The sequence below is a fragment of the Gobius niger genome, assembly GCF_951799975.1.
Source record: "Gobius niger genome assembly, chromosome: 5".
NCBI lineage: Eukaryota > Metazoa > Chordata > Actinopteri > Gobiiformes > Gobiidae > Gobius > Gobius niger.
Genome location: NC_136856.1, coordinates 14,072,830 through 14,092,233, shown reverse-complemented (window position 1 = coordinate 14,092,233; position 19,404 = coordinate 14,072,830). Strand labels below are relative to the sequence as shown.

General features: G+C 39.4%; 1 protein-coding gene across 1 annotated transcript in view; it reads right to left on the bottom strand.

Annotated features, from left to right (window-relative positions):
* Positions 1-5,225: 5,225 nt before the first annotated feature.
* The window catches only part of trpc7b (transient receptor potential cation channel, subfamily C, member 7b), a 50,321-nt gene continuing 36,142 nt past the window's right edge, over positions 5,226-19,404 (bottom strand). The window contains exons 8-12 of the mRNA XM_079557368.1: positions 13,322-13,517; positions 12,674-12,892; positions 9,330-9,410; positions 8,327-8,402; positions 5,226-6,551 (exon numbers count right to left, since the gene is read on the bottom strand). Coding sequence (XP_079413494.1) covers positions 6,412-6,551; positions 8,327-8,402; positions 9,330-9,410; positions 12,674-12,892; positions 13,322-13,517 — 712 coding nt within the window. The 3' untranslated portion in view covers positions 5,226-6,411. The remainder of the gene's footprint in view (positions 6,552-8,326; positions 8,403-9,329; positions 9,411-12,673; positions 12,893-13,321; positions 13,518-19,404) is intronic.

Sequence of the window (19,404 nt, the reverse complement as noted above, 5' to 3'; positions counted from 1 at the left end):
TATTAGCTGGATGTCAGTCCCCTCTCTTTAGCCCCTTTCCCTTTGCACTGTCCTGTCCAATAGATCCTGCTTGTCAAAAATCTCTTAATGAAGGAAAGTTGATTGAAAACTGAATTTGCATAACTGACAAAGGTTGCATTTTTTTTTTCAGCATCAAATGTGACCCAAAGTTAGAATGCCTGATTCAATAAATTAGCTCAAAATGTTAAAGAAGTTTTTGCTTGTTTTCCTTGTTAGTGCGTTTGATACAGTTTTCTCATTATCCTTCATTTGATCGGATAATGCCTGTGGTATGTATCGATTATAGAATGAAGTAGTAACTTTATGAAGAAAACCTATTTAAGTTTAAGTTGTTAATCTCTTTTAAGAGGGAAGATTCCAGCCCTAAGCTTTGGAACTCTGTGATGGCCCTTATGAACAGTATGGTTGCACGGTGACACTTGTGGATTGTTTCTCTTCCACTCTCTGCCACATCTTGCTGCCCATTTTTAGTGAAAATACACATCACAAGAAAATGTCAAAATGAAAATAAGGAGAAAATTCAATAGACAGCAATCAAGTGGTGAGTTACATACAATACATGTCAGACACTTAGATCCTGGGCAATGTGTGTGTGCTCTCTCTGCAGTCGCAATTATGAGCTTGCTGGTGGCGGTATAGAGGCTTATTCCTCAGCATGGCAGCTTCATGCGCCCAGAGAGCTGTTCGAGCTGCCTGCAGGGCCTGTCAGGGAGTTGTCATATCAATCCCCCGTCCATCTGCACTCCGCTCTGCCCCGAATTTCAAGAATCGGTAAACACTGGCCGGACCCCTGGTTTGGATTGCCCCGTCTGCTGTTACTCCTCCAGGAGACTGCTCCAAAATTAAATATTGGCTTTTCACCCGTATAAGAAAAAGTTCTTGATTATTGATCTGTTTGTACTGGCTGCCACTAGGGAGGAAAAGACAAATAGTGTACGTTGGTTCGGAAGTGACTAGCTGTAACAAAGGTCAGATCTTCATTGAAAAATTGCCAATATGGAGAGGTTGTGACAGCTTTATCTGTTGCAATTGTTCCATGGCTTACCAGACCAGAACAAACAGATATTTATTAGCATGCTGCAAACTAAAAATGTGCATACCTCTGCCAACTGTCAGGACATTGTGTTTCCATTCTAAATTTAAACTATTTTCACAATTTATAATTATTTATTCATCAGGCTTAAAGATCAAACATGCCACTCTGGATTGTAGTTTTTCCACTTCTGAAAGAATCTTGAAATGGCTAAAAGACAGGTTTTTGATGCTCCTAATTGGTGAATGAAGGATATTTGCTTCAAGCAGATTAAACTGGTGCTGTCTTTCAAAATTATAAATCTGGATTCCGATCTCAGTTACATTATTCAAGAAAACAGACAATGATGACGTATAGCACTCTTACTGCTGTAAAGATAGCCGCCTCAGTGACAAATGGCCAAAGCTGTGAGACTGTGACAGCTTTATTTGTTGCAATAGTCCTATGGTTTGTTTAAAGGCTCAGTCTTGATGATATCCCCAGAGGCACTTCTCTCTAATGAGATCTGCTGATGAGAGAGTGGCCTGGCTTAAGGGCTGATGGATACCATGTTTCAGGGCGTGTCTCTGCCACTAAAGTGCTTGAAAGATGAGTGACAATCCACAGTTAAAACACATCTATACGGGGAATCAGAAAATGACACTTTCTTTTTTAGTTTTGCAGCGCTGAATTATATCTGTTTGTGTACAAGCCCTGTCCGCTAATGACTAGTGTGTGACTGTTCACGCTTCCGAGCCCTCCTACGTGTGCGATCGAGCCTCTAAAAATATGGAAGTTGGAGTAAGCTGTTGTCTGTTTATAAAAGCATATTTGCTCCTAAGTCGCTGTCTCTCTGGGGGTGGCTTCCAGGCAGAAGATGAAGGAAGGAATGAAGGAGGGAGAGAGGGACTTTATTCTCCAAGCTTCAAGTCCCTAAATCCATGTGTTTGAGAGGCACAAGGTCAGGGGGTTCTCTGCTGTAGGATGAATGTTACAGACACATTGGAAGGATGTTGCATACAGGGGAAATGAGAGAAAAGAGAAGACTCGAACATGTTCTTGTCTCTGGCGTTTCACTGACAATTCCCCGGAGAAGATTCATGTCAGAAAACCCTGGCCGTCTTAGAGTGTGGGAAGAAATAATAGTTAAAAAAAAGAAATTCTGCACTTCCTTCTTACAATGCTCATTATGTATTTGTCCAAATGGCGATTCATTATTAGAAAGGATATTAATTGCTGATGATAAAATAAAACCAAAGATTAATTTCTTTTCTTCAGTTCTTTTGATTTGGTCTGTCGTGAAGTGAATTAGGAAGTGAATTAGTATCGCCACAGTTAGTGAAGACTAGTCGCTACAGAAGCTTGGATTTAGGATTAACAAATGGTCAAAACTTTCAATCAACCTTCTGATCATCAAATTGCTCAGTGAATGTGGATTTTTAAAAAGCTCTGGCCCAGCAGCAAAGCCCAAAATAAAAACGACCAATTCCACATACTGTACATCCGCTTTGCCTCCGTAAGCGTCCTTAAAGGAACAGGCTACCGTTTTTACATACTGAGATATGTTCTTACCTGAGCTTAGACAAGTTGATGCGTACCTGTCTGGTCTTTACGCGTGCGCTCAGTCACAGAAAAAGACCATAGAGGAGAGGAGGAGAGGCTAAATGCTAACAACATGTTAGGTGTTTTTTGCGTGACTGAGTGCACGCGTAAAGACCAGACAGGTACGCATCAACTCATCTAAGCTCAGGTAAGAACATGCTGTATCTCAGTATGCAAAAACCGTGGCTTATTCCTTTAAGGTTAAACTCACACACAAAGTCACAGTGGACCCTTTAATGGGAATCAGATAACGGATCTTTTTGGAGGAACAGTCCGGTCTGTCGGACTTGTTGCTATGGTGATACAAAGTCCAGTTGGGGTCTATTCGTGCTATTTATGGCCCGCAGAAAATGTATAATATATTTCAACAGAAATCCCCCCCCCCATTCTCGGGACTGTGCTTTGGCATATGTGTCTCACTGGAAAGCTCTGCAGCATTTGGCGACGATGGCAACAGTTAGAAGCAGAAGGAGAGATAGTGACAGTAGCACTCAGCCAGACAAGCGATATTAGAATGGATAGTTGGGGGGGGGGAAGAAGAGATGGTCCCTTGCATATAAAGTTTTGTGCAACACATCATAATGCACTGAATCATTACACCGCGGTGCAATCAGATACGGCTACACGCTGTCTTCCCGGCCGTTAATTAAAATGGCTGCTGTTTCTCCTCATTAAATCCTAATAGAGGGCGCGCGCTAAACTGCAAAATCTATTTTTCAGGTAGCATTTAACAAGAGCGCTACTATTTAGACAGCAATTATAACCACATTTACAAAACGATACAAGTCCACGCTGTCATTTTATGCGTGGCTGAGCATATGCAATGCCACGTTGCCTGTAAAGTGAGTCGTTTTTTCTTTTCTTTTTTAGAAACCTTATCAAACTAGTGACCTCAGTGCTTTATTAGTACATTTATGTCCTGAGGTGATGGAAATGACACCTGATTTAGACGCCATCACGGTCAGGGGAAATTGGTACGATCAGTTCAGTCATATTTCAGTCAGACAGGACAGTTAAAGTGCTTCAGGCGCTGAAACAAAGCGGAAATCCGGAGCTTGTAAAGGTTCAAAATCATTAATGTAAACAGAGAAAGAGTGTTGCATTTGCAGGTACATTACTCAGCTGCTCCCCCTTCTCTTACCGCAGAGATTTTTCATACTTAATACTTAAAGGCTCAGTGGGGAATACAGCCTCTACTGTAAATACCCAACTAATGCCAGATCACATAACACAATATGATCGCCAGAGCGGCAGCTTTATGTAATACTGCTCAACTTAGCGCAGGAAAACATTACCGCTGCTTTACAGTCTTTTGGGAAATATGGTAAAAATATTGACATTAGATTTTAGCAATTGAACGATATGAGAAAGTAAATAAGCAACGGAGCAACTGGATCACTGCTGGTATAGGTGCACGTTTCATTTAATCCCACCATTTTCGTCTCGCATACCCCTTGGGCCTTTCTTTTATACTCAATTTACCCCTCACCTCACGAGCACTGCTGAATTTTTAGAAAGTGATTCATCAATTTGTAAAAACATATTATGTTTAGCTCGGGACCTTTATCTTTTTAGCTTTCCTTAGAAAACAAGATTACACTTTATTTTACACTACCTTGATACATTGTACCCACCTAAATTTAGTACAATGCAATGTGCTTTGTAACAATCTGTAATAACTTGTACCTATGTAGTACATACACAGTGGAAGAACGTGTATTAGTACTTTGGAGGTACGTTTTGTAATGAGACATGAGACCCTTAGGGTTAGGGCTTAAGGTTAGGGTTAGAGTCCTATGTCTTGTTACATTAGGTAGCTCCAAACTACAAACACATATTATTCCATCGTGTATATAAGACATAGGTACAAGTTATTACACAGTGTTACACAGCACATTACATGGTACTAAATTTGGTACAATTTATCAAGGGTAGTGCAAAATAAAGTGTTGCTGAAAACACTGATCTAACCTATTACACTGTATTATGGATATACTAATTCAAGCACTTTGTATCCTAAAAACCTCAATGAGTTACCGTAACCTTTGGAGCAATTTGACACCATTCTTTTGAACTTTAACTACAACTGCTTTACTCAGAAACCATTAGCTCATTAAAGTCTGCAATATGGAGATTTATTTGCATTACATGCATGCTTTACTCCCTAATATAAATACCTGCCCTGTATACACACACAAGCAGTTGATCACGGTGTAAACTCAGCTAAGTTGTGTATAAACAGGAGCAGGGTGATAATAGGAAGTGGTTAGTATCTGTCTAAAGTGATCCACGAAAGCAATGAAAATGACCTTTTGTGGGACTTTGTGTGTCTCAGTATAACACACAAATTGACTGCATATCAGGTACGTTGTCGAAGTGTTGCTGTGGCTGATTGGAAAAGACTATTGCAATTCCATCTCAAGTGCTTTACATGTATACAGAGCATAATGTCAAATTACTGTGTATGAGCAGGTCAAAGCCACTGAGGCCAAACAGTCTATATTAGCTTTCATCTGTTTTACCAGCTGTGTAGATGGTGTAGGCACTGAATAAAACTGTTTTTTTCCCACATGTCAGAAATATGACAATATACAGTACAAGATTTAGCTTTATTCTGTGATTTAGTGGTCCGTTAAAAATACAGTTTTTGTGACAAACAGCACACCAAAGAGTGAAAAGGTGAGCTGCACTAGAGACATAAATCAATAGTTAAATTCATTTTCAAGTCTTGATAACATGGCTGTAACCAATACCTTTCTCATCCTTTGAAGAAATAATAAATAATTGGCGTACTTATCATGGATGACATAACACACATTCCCTTTAATGGCAAATTCAAACACATGAAGAAAAGGTGCTGCAGATCCTACAGATTAATTTCACATCAAAGGAGAATGGATACACAAGAAGCATATCAAAATAGTCTGATGTTGTACCTGGAGAACCCTGTGTATTCAATATCTAAAAGTGAATGAGGGTTTATGTATAGCACAGTGTAGAAGTTGCATAAGCCATGGCATGGAAATAAAAAAAGAAAAGAAAAGGTGAGCATTTGGTTCATTTCAAAACATTATAAAAGTACTTTATATTAATTTTGAATAATAGGCATGAAATCAACCCAAACAGTATTAACATGTTACAAGTATTTTCTACAGTTGTTTACTGCTGCTACACAAGGGCACACATTTTGGATGTCAACTAAAAAGCTAAAAATAAATTAGCCAATTAGCCAGTAAAACTAGTGTCCAACATAGATGGCAATGTATTAATTAGATTGCCTGGTGTACATAGGGTTGTGCAGTAACTGTGACATGCAGAAGACAACATAAAGACATTTAAAACAAGTATGACAAGCAGTGGCACTTTTCCTCCCGTTAAATAAATATATATCTTTCTGGTATACTTATTTATTTTACTCCACGAGCCTGTCAAAGTTTTCCTCTTTGGCTGAGCATTCGTCTGTGTTGGCCCACAACGCCTCACGCATCATATCATTTTACCCAAAATGCCCCGCTCTCCCGATCTTCCCCTGAAGATACTGGCTTCACTTCAAATTCAGCTGTCATCTGCACCAGCACGGGATTGACCTCTAGCCCTCAAGCTAACTTTTCCTATTTGTTATAATTGGTCTTTGCATATACATTAGTTATTTTTTGCCTTGACAAAATTCCACCGTGCCTTAAGTGGGTATGCTTCACTCAACGTCGATGATATTGCCCCTGCTTTTCTGACCCTTGTCCCAGTCTCACCCTTCTCCTACTTCTGCTCCAGTACCGTTAATGTCTCATGGTGTTTTTGCCAATCTTGTCGCTCAGTTGCTGAATGAGCAGAGCCAGTTCTCCCGCGGCCTGGGATTTCTCTTCCAGCAGCTCGTAACGGAGGCTGGAGATGTCCTGCTTGATCTCCTTCAACTCGCCTGCAACACACACAAAAAAACATACAGTAAATCTATAAGATTTAGGGGGTGACAAACCGCTGCATTAGTCCCATAACAAATGTAGAGACCAACCAATGCACATTGATATAGAAAAATATTTTTTTTTCAAAAGTGACAGTACTGCGCTTTTTGACCATTAGTATGAGATTCACAACCTTGGTGCTCCCGCTTTACTGAATAAAACATTTAGTGGGAGAAAAATATTCAAATTGATCTCCAAGCAAATCAATTTGGATGCATATTGATCAAATTTCTACAAGGTGAAAAACAAGTGTATTAGTCATCAACCTGATTATTGAATCAAATGGGCTCTATAATGGTGCAAACTGTTGTTGAGTCCTTGGGCAAGAGACTTCACCCACCGCCTGTATGAAAGTAGTGAGTGAGTGTAGAGGTAAAGTGTGGCTACAGAATAGTGGAGTAAGTGAATGGTGCTTATAGCATTTTGAGAAACCTGGCTCTGGTGCTGCTCTTTTGTCCTTAGAGGGAAATAAAGTAAACTCATAAACTATATTTATATGCATGATGAGCTGCTATGCTATACGTAGTATTAGGCTAAGTCAGAATGAAGGCAGTGACAAATTATTTCTTAAAATTTCCCAAGGAAGAACCATCAACATCAAAGCAATTTCAAATATTTCACATTAAATGTGTACATTTTATTAATCTAATCATCACCATACAATCATTTAAAAAAGGTGTATGCTTTGTCATCTGTCTTTCTTTTGGTTTCAAATAGACAGAAGTGGCCTTTTTGATGATGATTCGCCAGTGATTTTTTATTTATTTATTTATTTATTACTTTTTTTTATACTTTATTGTGTGGTTTTACATTTCAAATGTACACATTTCTTTTTCACCTGTGTACAAATAAAATCGACAAACAAAAGGAGCTATTACATGCCTGATGTACTGTGACAATGGTTTAAGCGCATACATGATAGCTTGAAAAAAAGGAAATGAAAATAAAAAAGCAGAAAAAAATAAAATAAATAAAAAATACAAAGCAAAAAACAAACAAGTCAAACCAAACAAACAAAACATGTTAAATTGATTATTTTACCATTCCTTGCTTTATACTACATCAACACTGCCTTTGGTGACATGTATTTGAAGAAAACAAAAAGGGACTCCCCATCATGGGATCATAAATCTTAAAGTATATGTATATTCCAATATTTCGCCAGCGAGTTTTAAAGGCAGCACTTGCACTTTGTTTTTAATATTTCATTAAATTGACCTATGTGTGTCCCCACATTTGTAATGTTGATTTATTTGTAATTAAAAACACATTTTACATGATGTAAAAGGTGTATCTTTTCATTTTTATTGTATTTCTTTTTTGGGCGTTTTCTTAATAAACTTAAATACATGGACAAATGAAATTTTCTTTGTGCCATTTTGAAACAGTGGTTGTGCTAATTACTATACCTTTGAGTATTTTTCATTCTGTATATACTGAGTAAATCAACATGAATTCAACATTATTTAAGTTTTGAAACTATTTCAGATATATTCCTTATTGAGTTAGGACTGTAATTGCTTTACTGACAAATGCTGCTCCAGCCGTATTCAGTCATAAAGAATCACAGAACACAGTGCATGCTTTCTGGTATGTCCAGATTGCAAGGTCAATCGCAGTTGTACACAAATGTTCAGAGACAGACATTCGGACAGTAACTCCCACATATACTGTACTGCACTTAGCCCCGAGCTCACAATCCCTCTGCTACGGATAGGATTTTTTTTTTTACCTTCATTAACTTCGTCGTTCTCTCGGTCCACTTGCGCCTTCAGGACATAGCGCTTTATCAGCCTCTTCATGATCATCTGCAAAGGACAAAAACGAACGCAAGGAAAAGGATTAGGCATAAGGAAGCATGTCTTAAAGGATTCACTTTGACATTTCTTCATACACAGTACAACATGCATGTCTTTTTGTGAGTGTGTTCCGAGGTGACTATTGATCAGAGGTGTTGCAGCTGCTCTGATGTCGATAGCTGTCTACGCACATACAAATGCCTCATCAGCAGGCAGACGGATGACACTGGAGTCACTGTGAGAGGCACTTCCATGTGTTTGTGTGGAGGATTTGTGGATACAGAAGCACAAGGAGCACTGGGGGGCTTAGATTTCCCCAAGGACCACTGTGAAAGGCAACTAAAGACGACACAAGCTCCTCCTTTCAACTTTAAAGACAGTTTTGTGTGCAAGCCTTATGATTGAAATTTGTCTCATTCAAGCAAAACATCTATAAAGATACTGTATGCTTTCTAAACTGATAGTTTTGTGTTCCAAAAATGCTTTCATACTGGTATTCAATAAATAATCAAGTGTGTTCAGTAAAATAGTAAATTAGGAAATCTTATGAATACTATAGGAACGGAAAAGAAAATGTTAAAGGGAAAGTACCGGTATAGCTTTTAATCTAGTCCTTTACTATCCAAGTATGGGAAATGATTCCCTACAAGGTGGACCAAATGGTATTCAATATACAGTATTATTACATCCAGCATTTATAAAGCCCATCCTCTTCCATCATTTGTTTCCATCTCCAAGTGTCGTACTGTATCTAGATCTTTTACGGGTCTCTTCACCCCCATTCTCTCCCTCCCTGTCAGATGTGATCACACTTAGCCCTACCCCAACTCTCAGCTCTCATTAGGCACTTGTTGGTGGGATTCTCTGTACATCACTGTGAATATTTTCTCCTGTCTTTCATTTCATTTGCCACAACCACCAAGCGCCTTGTCTTACCTGATATCTGGTGGGGTGTTTCCGCGCTTTCCGGGGCATAAACTCCTCTCCCGGCCGAGGGTAGGCCCTGAAGCGTTCGTCCTGTTACAAAAGTGAGATGCGGGTTAATCACAAATATCAGGCTCCACTAACTCCTAAACTTTCTCATCTCACTCACAATGCAACAAAGTTAGTGTCTTTGGTACTGAACTTAAGGCTTCCCCATCGTGAGTTCTATGTTAATCACACAAGGAGGTCAAGGGATAAGAATCCCCATTAACTTCTGTCGGTGAATAACCTCCAAGTGTCTTTGCTAATAACTTAGAATACTCATACTTTGTAGCCTGCGTGTTGTTTTAACACTCCGACGTCAGAAGGAGTCATGACTTAAGTGTGGCCCTGTTCAAGTAGCTGTTACATTCAACTGATTAAAAATAATAATGTTGAATACGACTGAAAAATATTTCATTCTCTTTTGCTGCACCAAAAGGTGATTTTAAATGGCTCTCTTTGCTTGGTGTTGTTTTCGTGTTGATTTGAAATAAGCAGACATAACAATGTTACACTTTATGCCTGTTCCAAGCCCGAATAAAAGATGATTGTAGCTGGAAGAGGAGGAAAATTAAAGTAACAATGTGATACATCGATGGTTCAACTCCAGCCTCCATTGTGTAAAAGTGGTCATCTTCCAGTTTAGCCTTGAAAATAGGGCAGGGCGATATGGCCTAAAATCTATATCATAATATAAAAAAGAAATATCACAATAACGATATATTTGACAATATAATTGACAACGGACAAATTACTTCAAAATCCCAGCCTTAAGCCTATTGGGAAGATTAATTCAGTGACATTTTATTCTTTCTTTTTTTATGTCATATTAATTTCCTCGCAAATTTCATCTACTCAAGCAGTTTACATCCTTCATTTCATTTTACTTTTTCAGCATTTAGAATTTAGAACACAAACATTCATAATGGAGGCCACATCGGATCAATCATTTGCACTTCAGTTTTGATAGACCAGTCACGAGACCAATTTTAAAAAGTAGTTCTGTTCTCCAGGGTTTGGAAGTTATCTCCAGCAGTTTGGACTTAGTAAATGAACAGGTCACATGCCACATTTTTCAGATTGGTTTATTCGGCATCTGTTAGTCCACCAAATTAAACTCAATTGAAGCTGTACCAGATTGACTGTCGCTCTAGCTAAGAAGGTTCTTTAATATGCTTTTAATTACACCATCAGTCTTCATTATAGTCTCAATACCCAGAGTTAAAAATGTCAACATCACATAAACTATTGCACATGGGCTGGGGACATAATGTACAATTGGCCACGTAAGTAGAAAACTAAATAAATTGTACAATACAAAGTTTAAAAAAAGATTAAAGCTGTGCACAGAACAGATAAGCCTCCTCTTATGCACTCCAAGTTGTCTGCATATCATTGTATATATTAAAACGCCCAAAACTCATTTGTTAGAGGCTGAATAGACTTTTCTAATCTTCTGGCTCCCTCCAAATCACATCTACAGATTGAGTTTTAAATAAGAACATTTTATGACTGTGGTACTCCTTTCAATATACAGCCGATTATGACCTCCATAGCTCTTATTCATCTTATTCATAATCCAACGTGTGAAAGGGGGACTCAATTTCTCATACCATAAAAAGCTATGAGTAATACTATATGGCCCCAAGCGAGGAAAACCAACCGCGCTGTTCCACTTGACATTCCTGGCGCTGCCCTGTGCGGAGGGCACGGCTCTTTTCTTTTATTGATTGTTTATTTTTTGCAGCTGCATTTAGCCTGTCAGGTCAGCAGAGGCAGCTGGGTGTAGCCTGCCTTGTCCCAGTCCAAAAAGCTGGTGGGGAATTTGAAGAGATGCAGGCAGCTTGAATGGCCTTCGCTAATGGCTTAACCGAGGTATTGAGGCGAGCCATTTGAACCGAGAGGAAGCGCTCACAAACAGGGGCCAGCACACGATTGATTCCCGGATAAACGGCCTATGCGATGTTCTCCACGCAACATTTTCTTTTCATTACAGTGATTTTGTTTTGATGGACAATTTTCAGTGCAAACGTGAGGGAAATTTAGAAACGGTGCCCCAGTTCTCCAGTGGGAACAGCACAGTACAGTAAGCCCTAAGGCAAGGTTTTTGTTTAAAACTTTGGCTCATGTAGTGCAAAAGAGTGACCTATTCATAATGTGGAGGTGAGGTTTAGGCTGGAAATTGAGTTTGTAACATTTTCTTTTGTAAAGGTCGTACCTGTACTAAAAAATAAAAAATAAAATAAAAAATGCTTTCTATATGAAGAAGAACCAAATGCTTTCACACCATTTAGAGACTATGTTGCCAAATTAACCTCTTATTGAACTGATCGCATTTTCTGCAGTTCCGCTTTACCCAAATCTAATAAAGCTTCTCGACTGGAGAGCAACAGTGTAGCGCCTCATTTGAAAGCTAAGACTTACAAGTTTTTTGTCACATTGTCGTCTTTTTGTTTGAGTTGCATTTTCAGTGCTTTTTGGGTTGCTTTTTTGTTGTGTTTTCGCCACGTTTTTGTTGCCTTTCCATCACATTTTTCCATCACTTTTTTGTTGAGTTTTTGTCAAGTTTTTGTGTATTTTTTGTTGCTTTTTCATCCCTTTTTTCATTGCACTTTGTCATGTTTTTGTCACTTTTTGTTGCATTTTCATCCTCGCTTTCGTTGCTATTTTTTTCGTATTTTTTATTTGGATAAACAAACTGGAGAAAAATGCAGCTTCATTTTATCATTCATCCATTTTCCTCTGCTTTATCCAGGGCCCTGTCGTGCAGGCAGCAGTCTCAGCAGAGATGCCCAGACGTCCTGCTACTCTGGGGGGACTTCGAGGCGACACCAGGCCAGCTCAGAGACATAGTCCCTCCAGCGTGTCCTGGGTCTATCACGAGGACACCTCCCGAAGGAGTCGACCAGGAAGCATCCGGAACAGATGCCTGAGCCACCTTGCTGGCTCCTTTGTTTTATTATGCATGGATAATACAATATTAGCAAGAGTAACTTTGAAGTGTTTTCAATGCTCATCGATATTTTGGGTTAAAAACTGCTCCAGATAATGCATGTTTTACACAAGTGTATCTCAAACTGTGTAACTGATACTTCCCCAGCACATCTGTAATTCTGTGCGCATTTTTGTCCTCTTTTAAGTTGATTGTTTAGTATTGATTTAGACCTGATTCAACCCAAGTTTAAGTTAGTCCTGTTATGGACCTAGTTTTGATCAGTGATTTTTGGAAATGTGAACAGAATCCAGAAAGTAAACATATGTTGAAAATGAAACACAAATATCCATAATGTTTCTCTCCACTGCTGGACACTGACCTTGTTCTGCGAGTTGAGCATGCCCATCTCCACCTCGTTGCGGTGATGTCCGTTGGCCTTGCACAGGTGGATGAGGCACGACTTGATGCGGAGGACCAAGTAGTAGAAGGACTTGGGACTCGGGACCAGGTTGTACGGAGCAGGGAGCGTCCGTCCCTCGTCGAAATAGGAAAGCCACAATTTTGCCCTAGCGAATTTCCACTCCACATCTGCATCCTCCTACAGACACCAACAGAGAGTGAGTGAGAGAGAGAGAGAGAGCGAGCAAAACATTTGAATAGACTTTTTTTTGGTCTATTCTTAAAATTGCAAGCTGAAGTTGTCGATAAATACTACTTTGCTTTCCCCCATCCATTTACCTAACTGCTCGAGTATTACCCAGCCCGATGCAACAGGGGACAAGCAATTCAGTGTCTTCTGACAGCTCAAAAGTTTCACAAAATTGCCTGCGTAGAAACATATTTTTATGGCCCTTTCTGAACAATAACTTGGCAGCCTAAATTGTCATTGTCGCTCTGTATTGACCAGTGGTCTTTTCATTGCCCCTCTAAATCTCCCAGTGCCACAGAGGAGACCAGGCTAAATCCTTATTGATTTGCTGGTTATAAACTCTGGATACGTGATGAAGAATTAATGAATGCGGTTTACCTCAATTTCCTGGTATGAGCTGTTGATCATAGCTATCAACATGTTGAGGAGAACCACCACCATTGTGACGTTGTACACCCCGTACAACACGTAGCCAATGTTCTCAATGAACTTATGGTCGTACTTGAGGACTACCGAGATGACTTCAGACAGACCAAATATGGACCAGAAAAGTGTCTTGAAGCTCTCCTCCACTCTGTAAAGAAAAAAAGAAGACAACAGTTAAAGCATTATAATATCTGCACAGTCGCTCTTCGTTAATTAGCCCTTTTATGCAAACACAAGGAGCAGAATTGGCAAAGGGATTCCAACAAAGCGCGGTTTATGAGCTTGCACTGATGAAATACTCGATGAGTCATGTCCAATTTGAACACATTATCCTGTTTCTCTCCCATAGACACACTTAACCACTCTTATTGGACATGCAGAGCTAGGCTTCGGTGATGCTTTAAGGGAAGATGAGTCAACTCCGGTAACTGAGAGGTGGGTAGCCCGGTGCGCATTAAGAGTGTGCCCCAGCACAAGCTATGACATTTTGCAAAACTGACAAGAAAATGTCGTGCTGATATTCGTTCGATTGTGTTGACTGTCTGTATAAAGTGACATTTTATTTTCCCACAAGCTCTACAAGTGATTATTGTTAAAGCCTTTACCCTTTGTCTACAAATTGTTTATGAATTTATTAAGGCGCAGCTATTTCAAGAGTATAAGGCTGCACAAAGTATTGCAGTTGTTTTGAAATTGCAATTTGAACGGTCTCACTTAAGAATACATTCTATCTGGAGTCTTAATATGTCTAAAACCTGTCAGTTCTACCCACATATTACTGCACACAGAATCCTTACGGCACCTTTGAGCACTGGTTCTTCCCACACCCTGACTGGCGTCTCAATCTTCGGCTCTTATCCCAGTCCTCTCTTGCCGCCAATTTGCATCTTTTACAAAGCACTCCCTGCTATCAATCATAGGTCTAAACCTCGCCCCCTCCTTAGCTGCTCCTTTCTGGTTTCACCCACATTTTTAATGCATCATTTGGCAACGTTGGCGAGTTAACTACATTATTTTGTTCCAACTGGAGAGAAATAAAATAAAATAGTCAACGTCTGGTCAGACCTAAGGTGCCATTAAATTTAGAAAAGAAAAGTAAACGAGACTCTGAAAGTTTCAGTATGGTTAAATTGCTCCCTCAGAGGTTGATCAATCAGAAGAGTGGTTAAGAGAAAATAGCAGCTCATCCCAAAGATCATGATTTGATATTTATCGTCCTACCACCCAGTCCCTCTTGAGATGTCATGTGGTGAATCTAAAGCAGTAGTTCTCAACCGGGACAGCTTCGAGACTCACCTAAATACATCATGACAAGCGACAATTAAAAATATTACTTTCAACATAACATTAGCAGTTTGGCTAAGTTCTTGCATGTTTAATATCTTCAAAACGCTCTGTTGATTCAAATAGGCCCACTGATCACAAGGTGGACTATCAAACAAATTAGCCATAGTTATTTTGGTGACCCACTGATCGAAAGTGTTTACTTAAGCATAAGACAGCTGCCTGAGAGGGAAGATTGGTACAGGTTTGTGAATTGAAGTGGCTGTTTCCCCCCAAATTAACTTCTCTCATAGAGCCGTGGTTTCATTGGCAGCAGGGAGCTAGGTGCGGGCGTGGAGATAAAAGCCACCCTCGCACGTACAAAAGGCTGAGGCAGACACAGGGCGCTCCACTTTCTCTCTCACTTAAAACACGGGCTCCTAGAAGCACTTCGGCTCTAACCTTGGAAGAAAAGCGCAAAAAGCAAACACAGTTTTAGCTTTGAGGGCCAATCCATGCTCGTGTGCTGGAAGTCAGAAGTAAGACTGAGGCATGTTAAGAATAGACCTCTCTTTGGTAAGCATTCTTTTATGTACAAATACACAAGTGAAAATGCAAGGCCAGGTGAGGAAAACAAGCCAACTCTGTAATTACTCCGAGACCCTCATTAATGTCCCCCTTGGCAGCATCTTTAGCTCTAATAATAGCTTCACTACTGTGGCTTCTTGCACTCCTTGTACTCTTTGATACAATGGCAAAATAATTACTGATCAATGTCATGTTTTTCCTGTGAGAGTTGCCTAATTTAGCCTAACGTTCACACTAATCTCAATGACCTGCCAAGCTACACCAGTGCAAACGCTCTGAGCCTTAGCACTCGTGCTTCCCAGCAAGAAGGTTCCGGGTTTCATCCCTGTGCGCAGGGCGTCGTTCTGTGCCGGGTTTGTATATCCTCCACGAGTCTGCATAGGTTTACTCTGGTGTGTGTGTGTGTGTGTGTTCTTGTACTTACAACTTTGTGAGGACCCGTTTGCTTTTTTAACCAACAGAGTGAGGACATTTTTGTAAAGTGAGGACATTTTGGGTGGTCCTCACTTATTTGAAGGACTGTTTGAGGGTCAAGATGTGGCTTTCGGGTAAAAATCTGCGGCTATAATCTGAAACAGTCCACCTGAAGATGTGAGATACACCTCAAGCATCTGAAAACAATTCTACAACTCAGTGCATATGAAAACTGAAAACATTCATCTGCTATCGTTTGCGTTTAATGGGCATTACTTAAACTCTATTGATCATATTTACCCTCTAAATGTAACTATATGTATTCTGACACATTTGTCTAGTTTTATGAATAACTTTGCATAACTTTGTGGGGTCATTCACTCACGTAGCATTGTCTCATTTACATATCAGATTTGTGACTCTAGTGCTGTAATACACATCATTTCATAAGTTAAATCAGCTGCAACACGGCCACATAAAAGCATGATTTATGTATCAGCTTGCACTCGCCATTTAGCACCTGTCTTTGTAAATGAAAGTGTACAAATTGTGCTCTACGTATAAACTTTCCTTTTACTATTATTAAATATATAAACCACTTCATATCGAACAGCAGACTTGGTAATTGCTCATTTGAACCCTGACATGGCCCCGCAATGTATCGAGATCTGATCCCATTACCGGTGTATTGATCTGCAGGCGAGAACATGTGTCATCGAGACTGGCCATCCGACGCCTGACTGTTAATCATTCTAATGTTAAAATCATTTGTACAAAGATCAAAGAGACTCATTTTTCATTTTCAACTTCCAGCAGCGAAGATAATTTCTCTCACTTTGTAATAATCTATAATTTTAAAAACATAAAAGGAAGGCTAAGAGAATTGCCACTTCAGCAGTGACATCCAGTCTTTTTCTGCTTGCTTTAACAGGATGATAATAGCTTTTGCACATATAGTATTTTAGTCAATGGATTGATGTAGAATTAGAGATGTGCCCATGACGAAAGCATTTAATTAATTTGATGTTCCGCCTTAAGTCCATGTATGTTTTCTAAAGTAGAAAACTTTCCCAGGTAATTCGGTGCTATCTCCACAGAAACCAAACACCCTAAAGCTCACAGTATGTTCACATATACAGATCTATAATCTACATCCATCATTGACCAAGTCACACATGGGAATATCAGTCAATAAAAGAAGTTAAATGAGTTTTTAACCAATTAACAACAACGTTCAATAATTAGTCTCTTGTGTGTGCAAATTAGGGGTAGACTTATTACCACAACGATTTGCGGCTCACCTGGTTTGTTGAGATTTTGTGTTGCATCCTCGATAGAGTAATAGGTTAAGTTTGTAACATCCATAATTAAACAAACTCCAGACGATCCACAAGTTTGCCACAACAAACTTGTACAGTCTTTGACAATAATGGCACTTCTGATTGAATAATGGCATCACTTTTATAGATGGTGTAAAATTGTAAATTGTAAATTTTTGGCAATAAGAGACATTACTTTTTACAGTTTTTGTTTCATGTAGGCCCTGTAATAACAGAGACATTAATCATGGACCAAGACCTGGTCCACCAGAAAAAGAAGGAAGTCCATGTGAATCAGTTTAGAATTTGCTCAAAGATGAGCATCACAAAGTTGCAGACAAACAGATCCAGTCCTCGTGGTAATTATAGAAACATGATAAATAGCAAAACATGTAAAAAAAAAAAAAACTCAAATCAGATTAGTCAATTAATTAAAACATCTTGAGAATGATTATTTAAAGATACATATTTCTGCTTCATCCTGCAATTCTGCACTTTTAAAAAGAAGCAATTTTTAAACAACTCTTTAAACATTCTGCACTCTGCTGTGTGACGTTAAAACAAAAAATGTCACTTATTTATTTGGTGTGACATATGCAACTCCCACATTTAAAAATAATATTATTTATTATTGTGTAACATGACCATGGAAGATAAATTGAGCAAGCAAAAGATATTAAATAATAAATATTGGCAATTTTCTAAAGCGGTGCGCCTATATTATGTCCTGGTGTGCCTAAATGAAAATACACCACCAGCATAACCAACATAACCAACATATATTAGTCTGGAGCCCTGGACCAGGAAAAAAAAAAAATCACACAGTTAATAAAGCAAAAGAATTCTGGTCTGTCCTCCACTTCCATATCAAATAGACTCTTACCATTTTATGTCAAATGAACACACTCTCTAAAACTTGGAGCAGTGTCATCAACCAACCAGTATATATTCTGGGAAAAGGGCAAAATTCAATGATAATAAACCAATGGAGATTTTAAAATAAAAAATACTGGTTTGACGGTGGCCTGGCCGTTAACTTTGCTCCGCTGATCCGCTCACTGCTCTTTCCTGTGTTTTCAGCTAATGTTAGTCTATCGACGATATTTGCTAGTTCCCTTAAAAATGATGGATTTCTTCAGTGCCATTCAATTCATAACATTTGATCCCAAACTTTATCACAAAGTACTTGGCTCAGCCTGTGGCTGTGAGGTCCACTTTGGTGACACTGCACTGGTTTAAGGGATCAAAGACTGTAAATAGAAGCGTAAGAAGTCAAGGCAGGCATTTGCTTTTCCAAGGAGCAGACCGACAGCCCTGCATCAGTCATGTCATCTCTCAGACAGCAAGTCAAGGTTGTTTTGAACGGCCTCATCTCCTCTCTTGCCATTCACAATCACCTCACACACACACACACTTCCGTCAGGCTATCGTGCAATCAGCAGAGCAGCTGAGGTAGGTGATTCTGCCGTGAAAGCCTGTTATTTCAGACCCTTCTCTTTTTAAATACCGTGTCATCAGTCAACTTGCTTATCATGCTAAAATATCGGATGCGCTTAAGTTTGCAAAATTATAGAAGGTGCGGCTTGCCTATATAGGCCAGTCTTGTTTTTTTAATCAGAACCCTCTTGTTTTCTTTGTAGCACCTGTTGGACATTATGCCATCAAGACGCCTCTTCCTCACTTAACCCTTCAGGCGCTGTTTCACTGGGTATTTTATGTGTTCAATCAACAACTTAACATTGCTTACTTAACCAACACAAGACTATGAGACATCTTTGCATTCATATTCAACCTAAACCTCAAGTCTAAACCAACAAAATCCAGCAAATAATCTGGTGAATTAAAGCTGCTGCATTTAAGAGCACTGTTTCAATCTCAGAATATTGTAACTGCATCACTGTTTGGATCACAAGTTTTTATAAAAAATATGTATTTGTGCAAAAACATAGTGCAGAGAAACGGATTGTATACATATTTACAATTGTGGTGAGAGGTGATGATCAGTGACGAACAGAGACAGATTTTGTACATGTGAATTAGAGCTTACTGAGGGGGCAGAGCTGTTCTAAGACACAGCTGGATACAGTGCCATGTTTCTGTCACTGACCTCTCCCTTGTTTTATGTGTATTTAATTCACTTACATCTGGTTGAGTGGCGTCTAACATATTTCTCTGGAACACTGATTATTGAAATGTGTTGACCAAAGTCAGCTGCGGCAGTGGCCATGTGTTATGCAACAAGCTCTTAGACGCTCAAGATAAAGCAACATTTTTAGCCACCGTTGCCAGAGCTGATTACATTTCGAACTTGTGTGTTTTCATAATAGTCCTGTACGCCACGTGGGGAGGGAACAGAGGCACTGGGCATCTGATGAGCGAGATGGACAGTATGCTATTATCCATTATTAAGAGTGGCAGGTCCCAATGGGCAGCACGCAGCATGGTGACTCT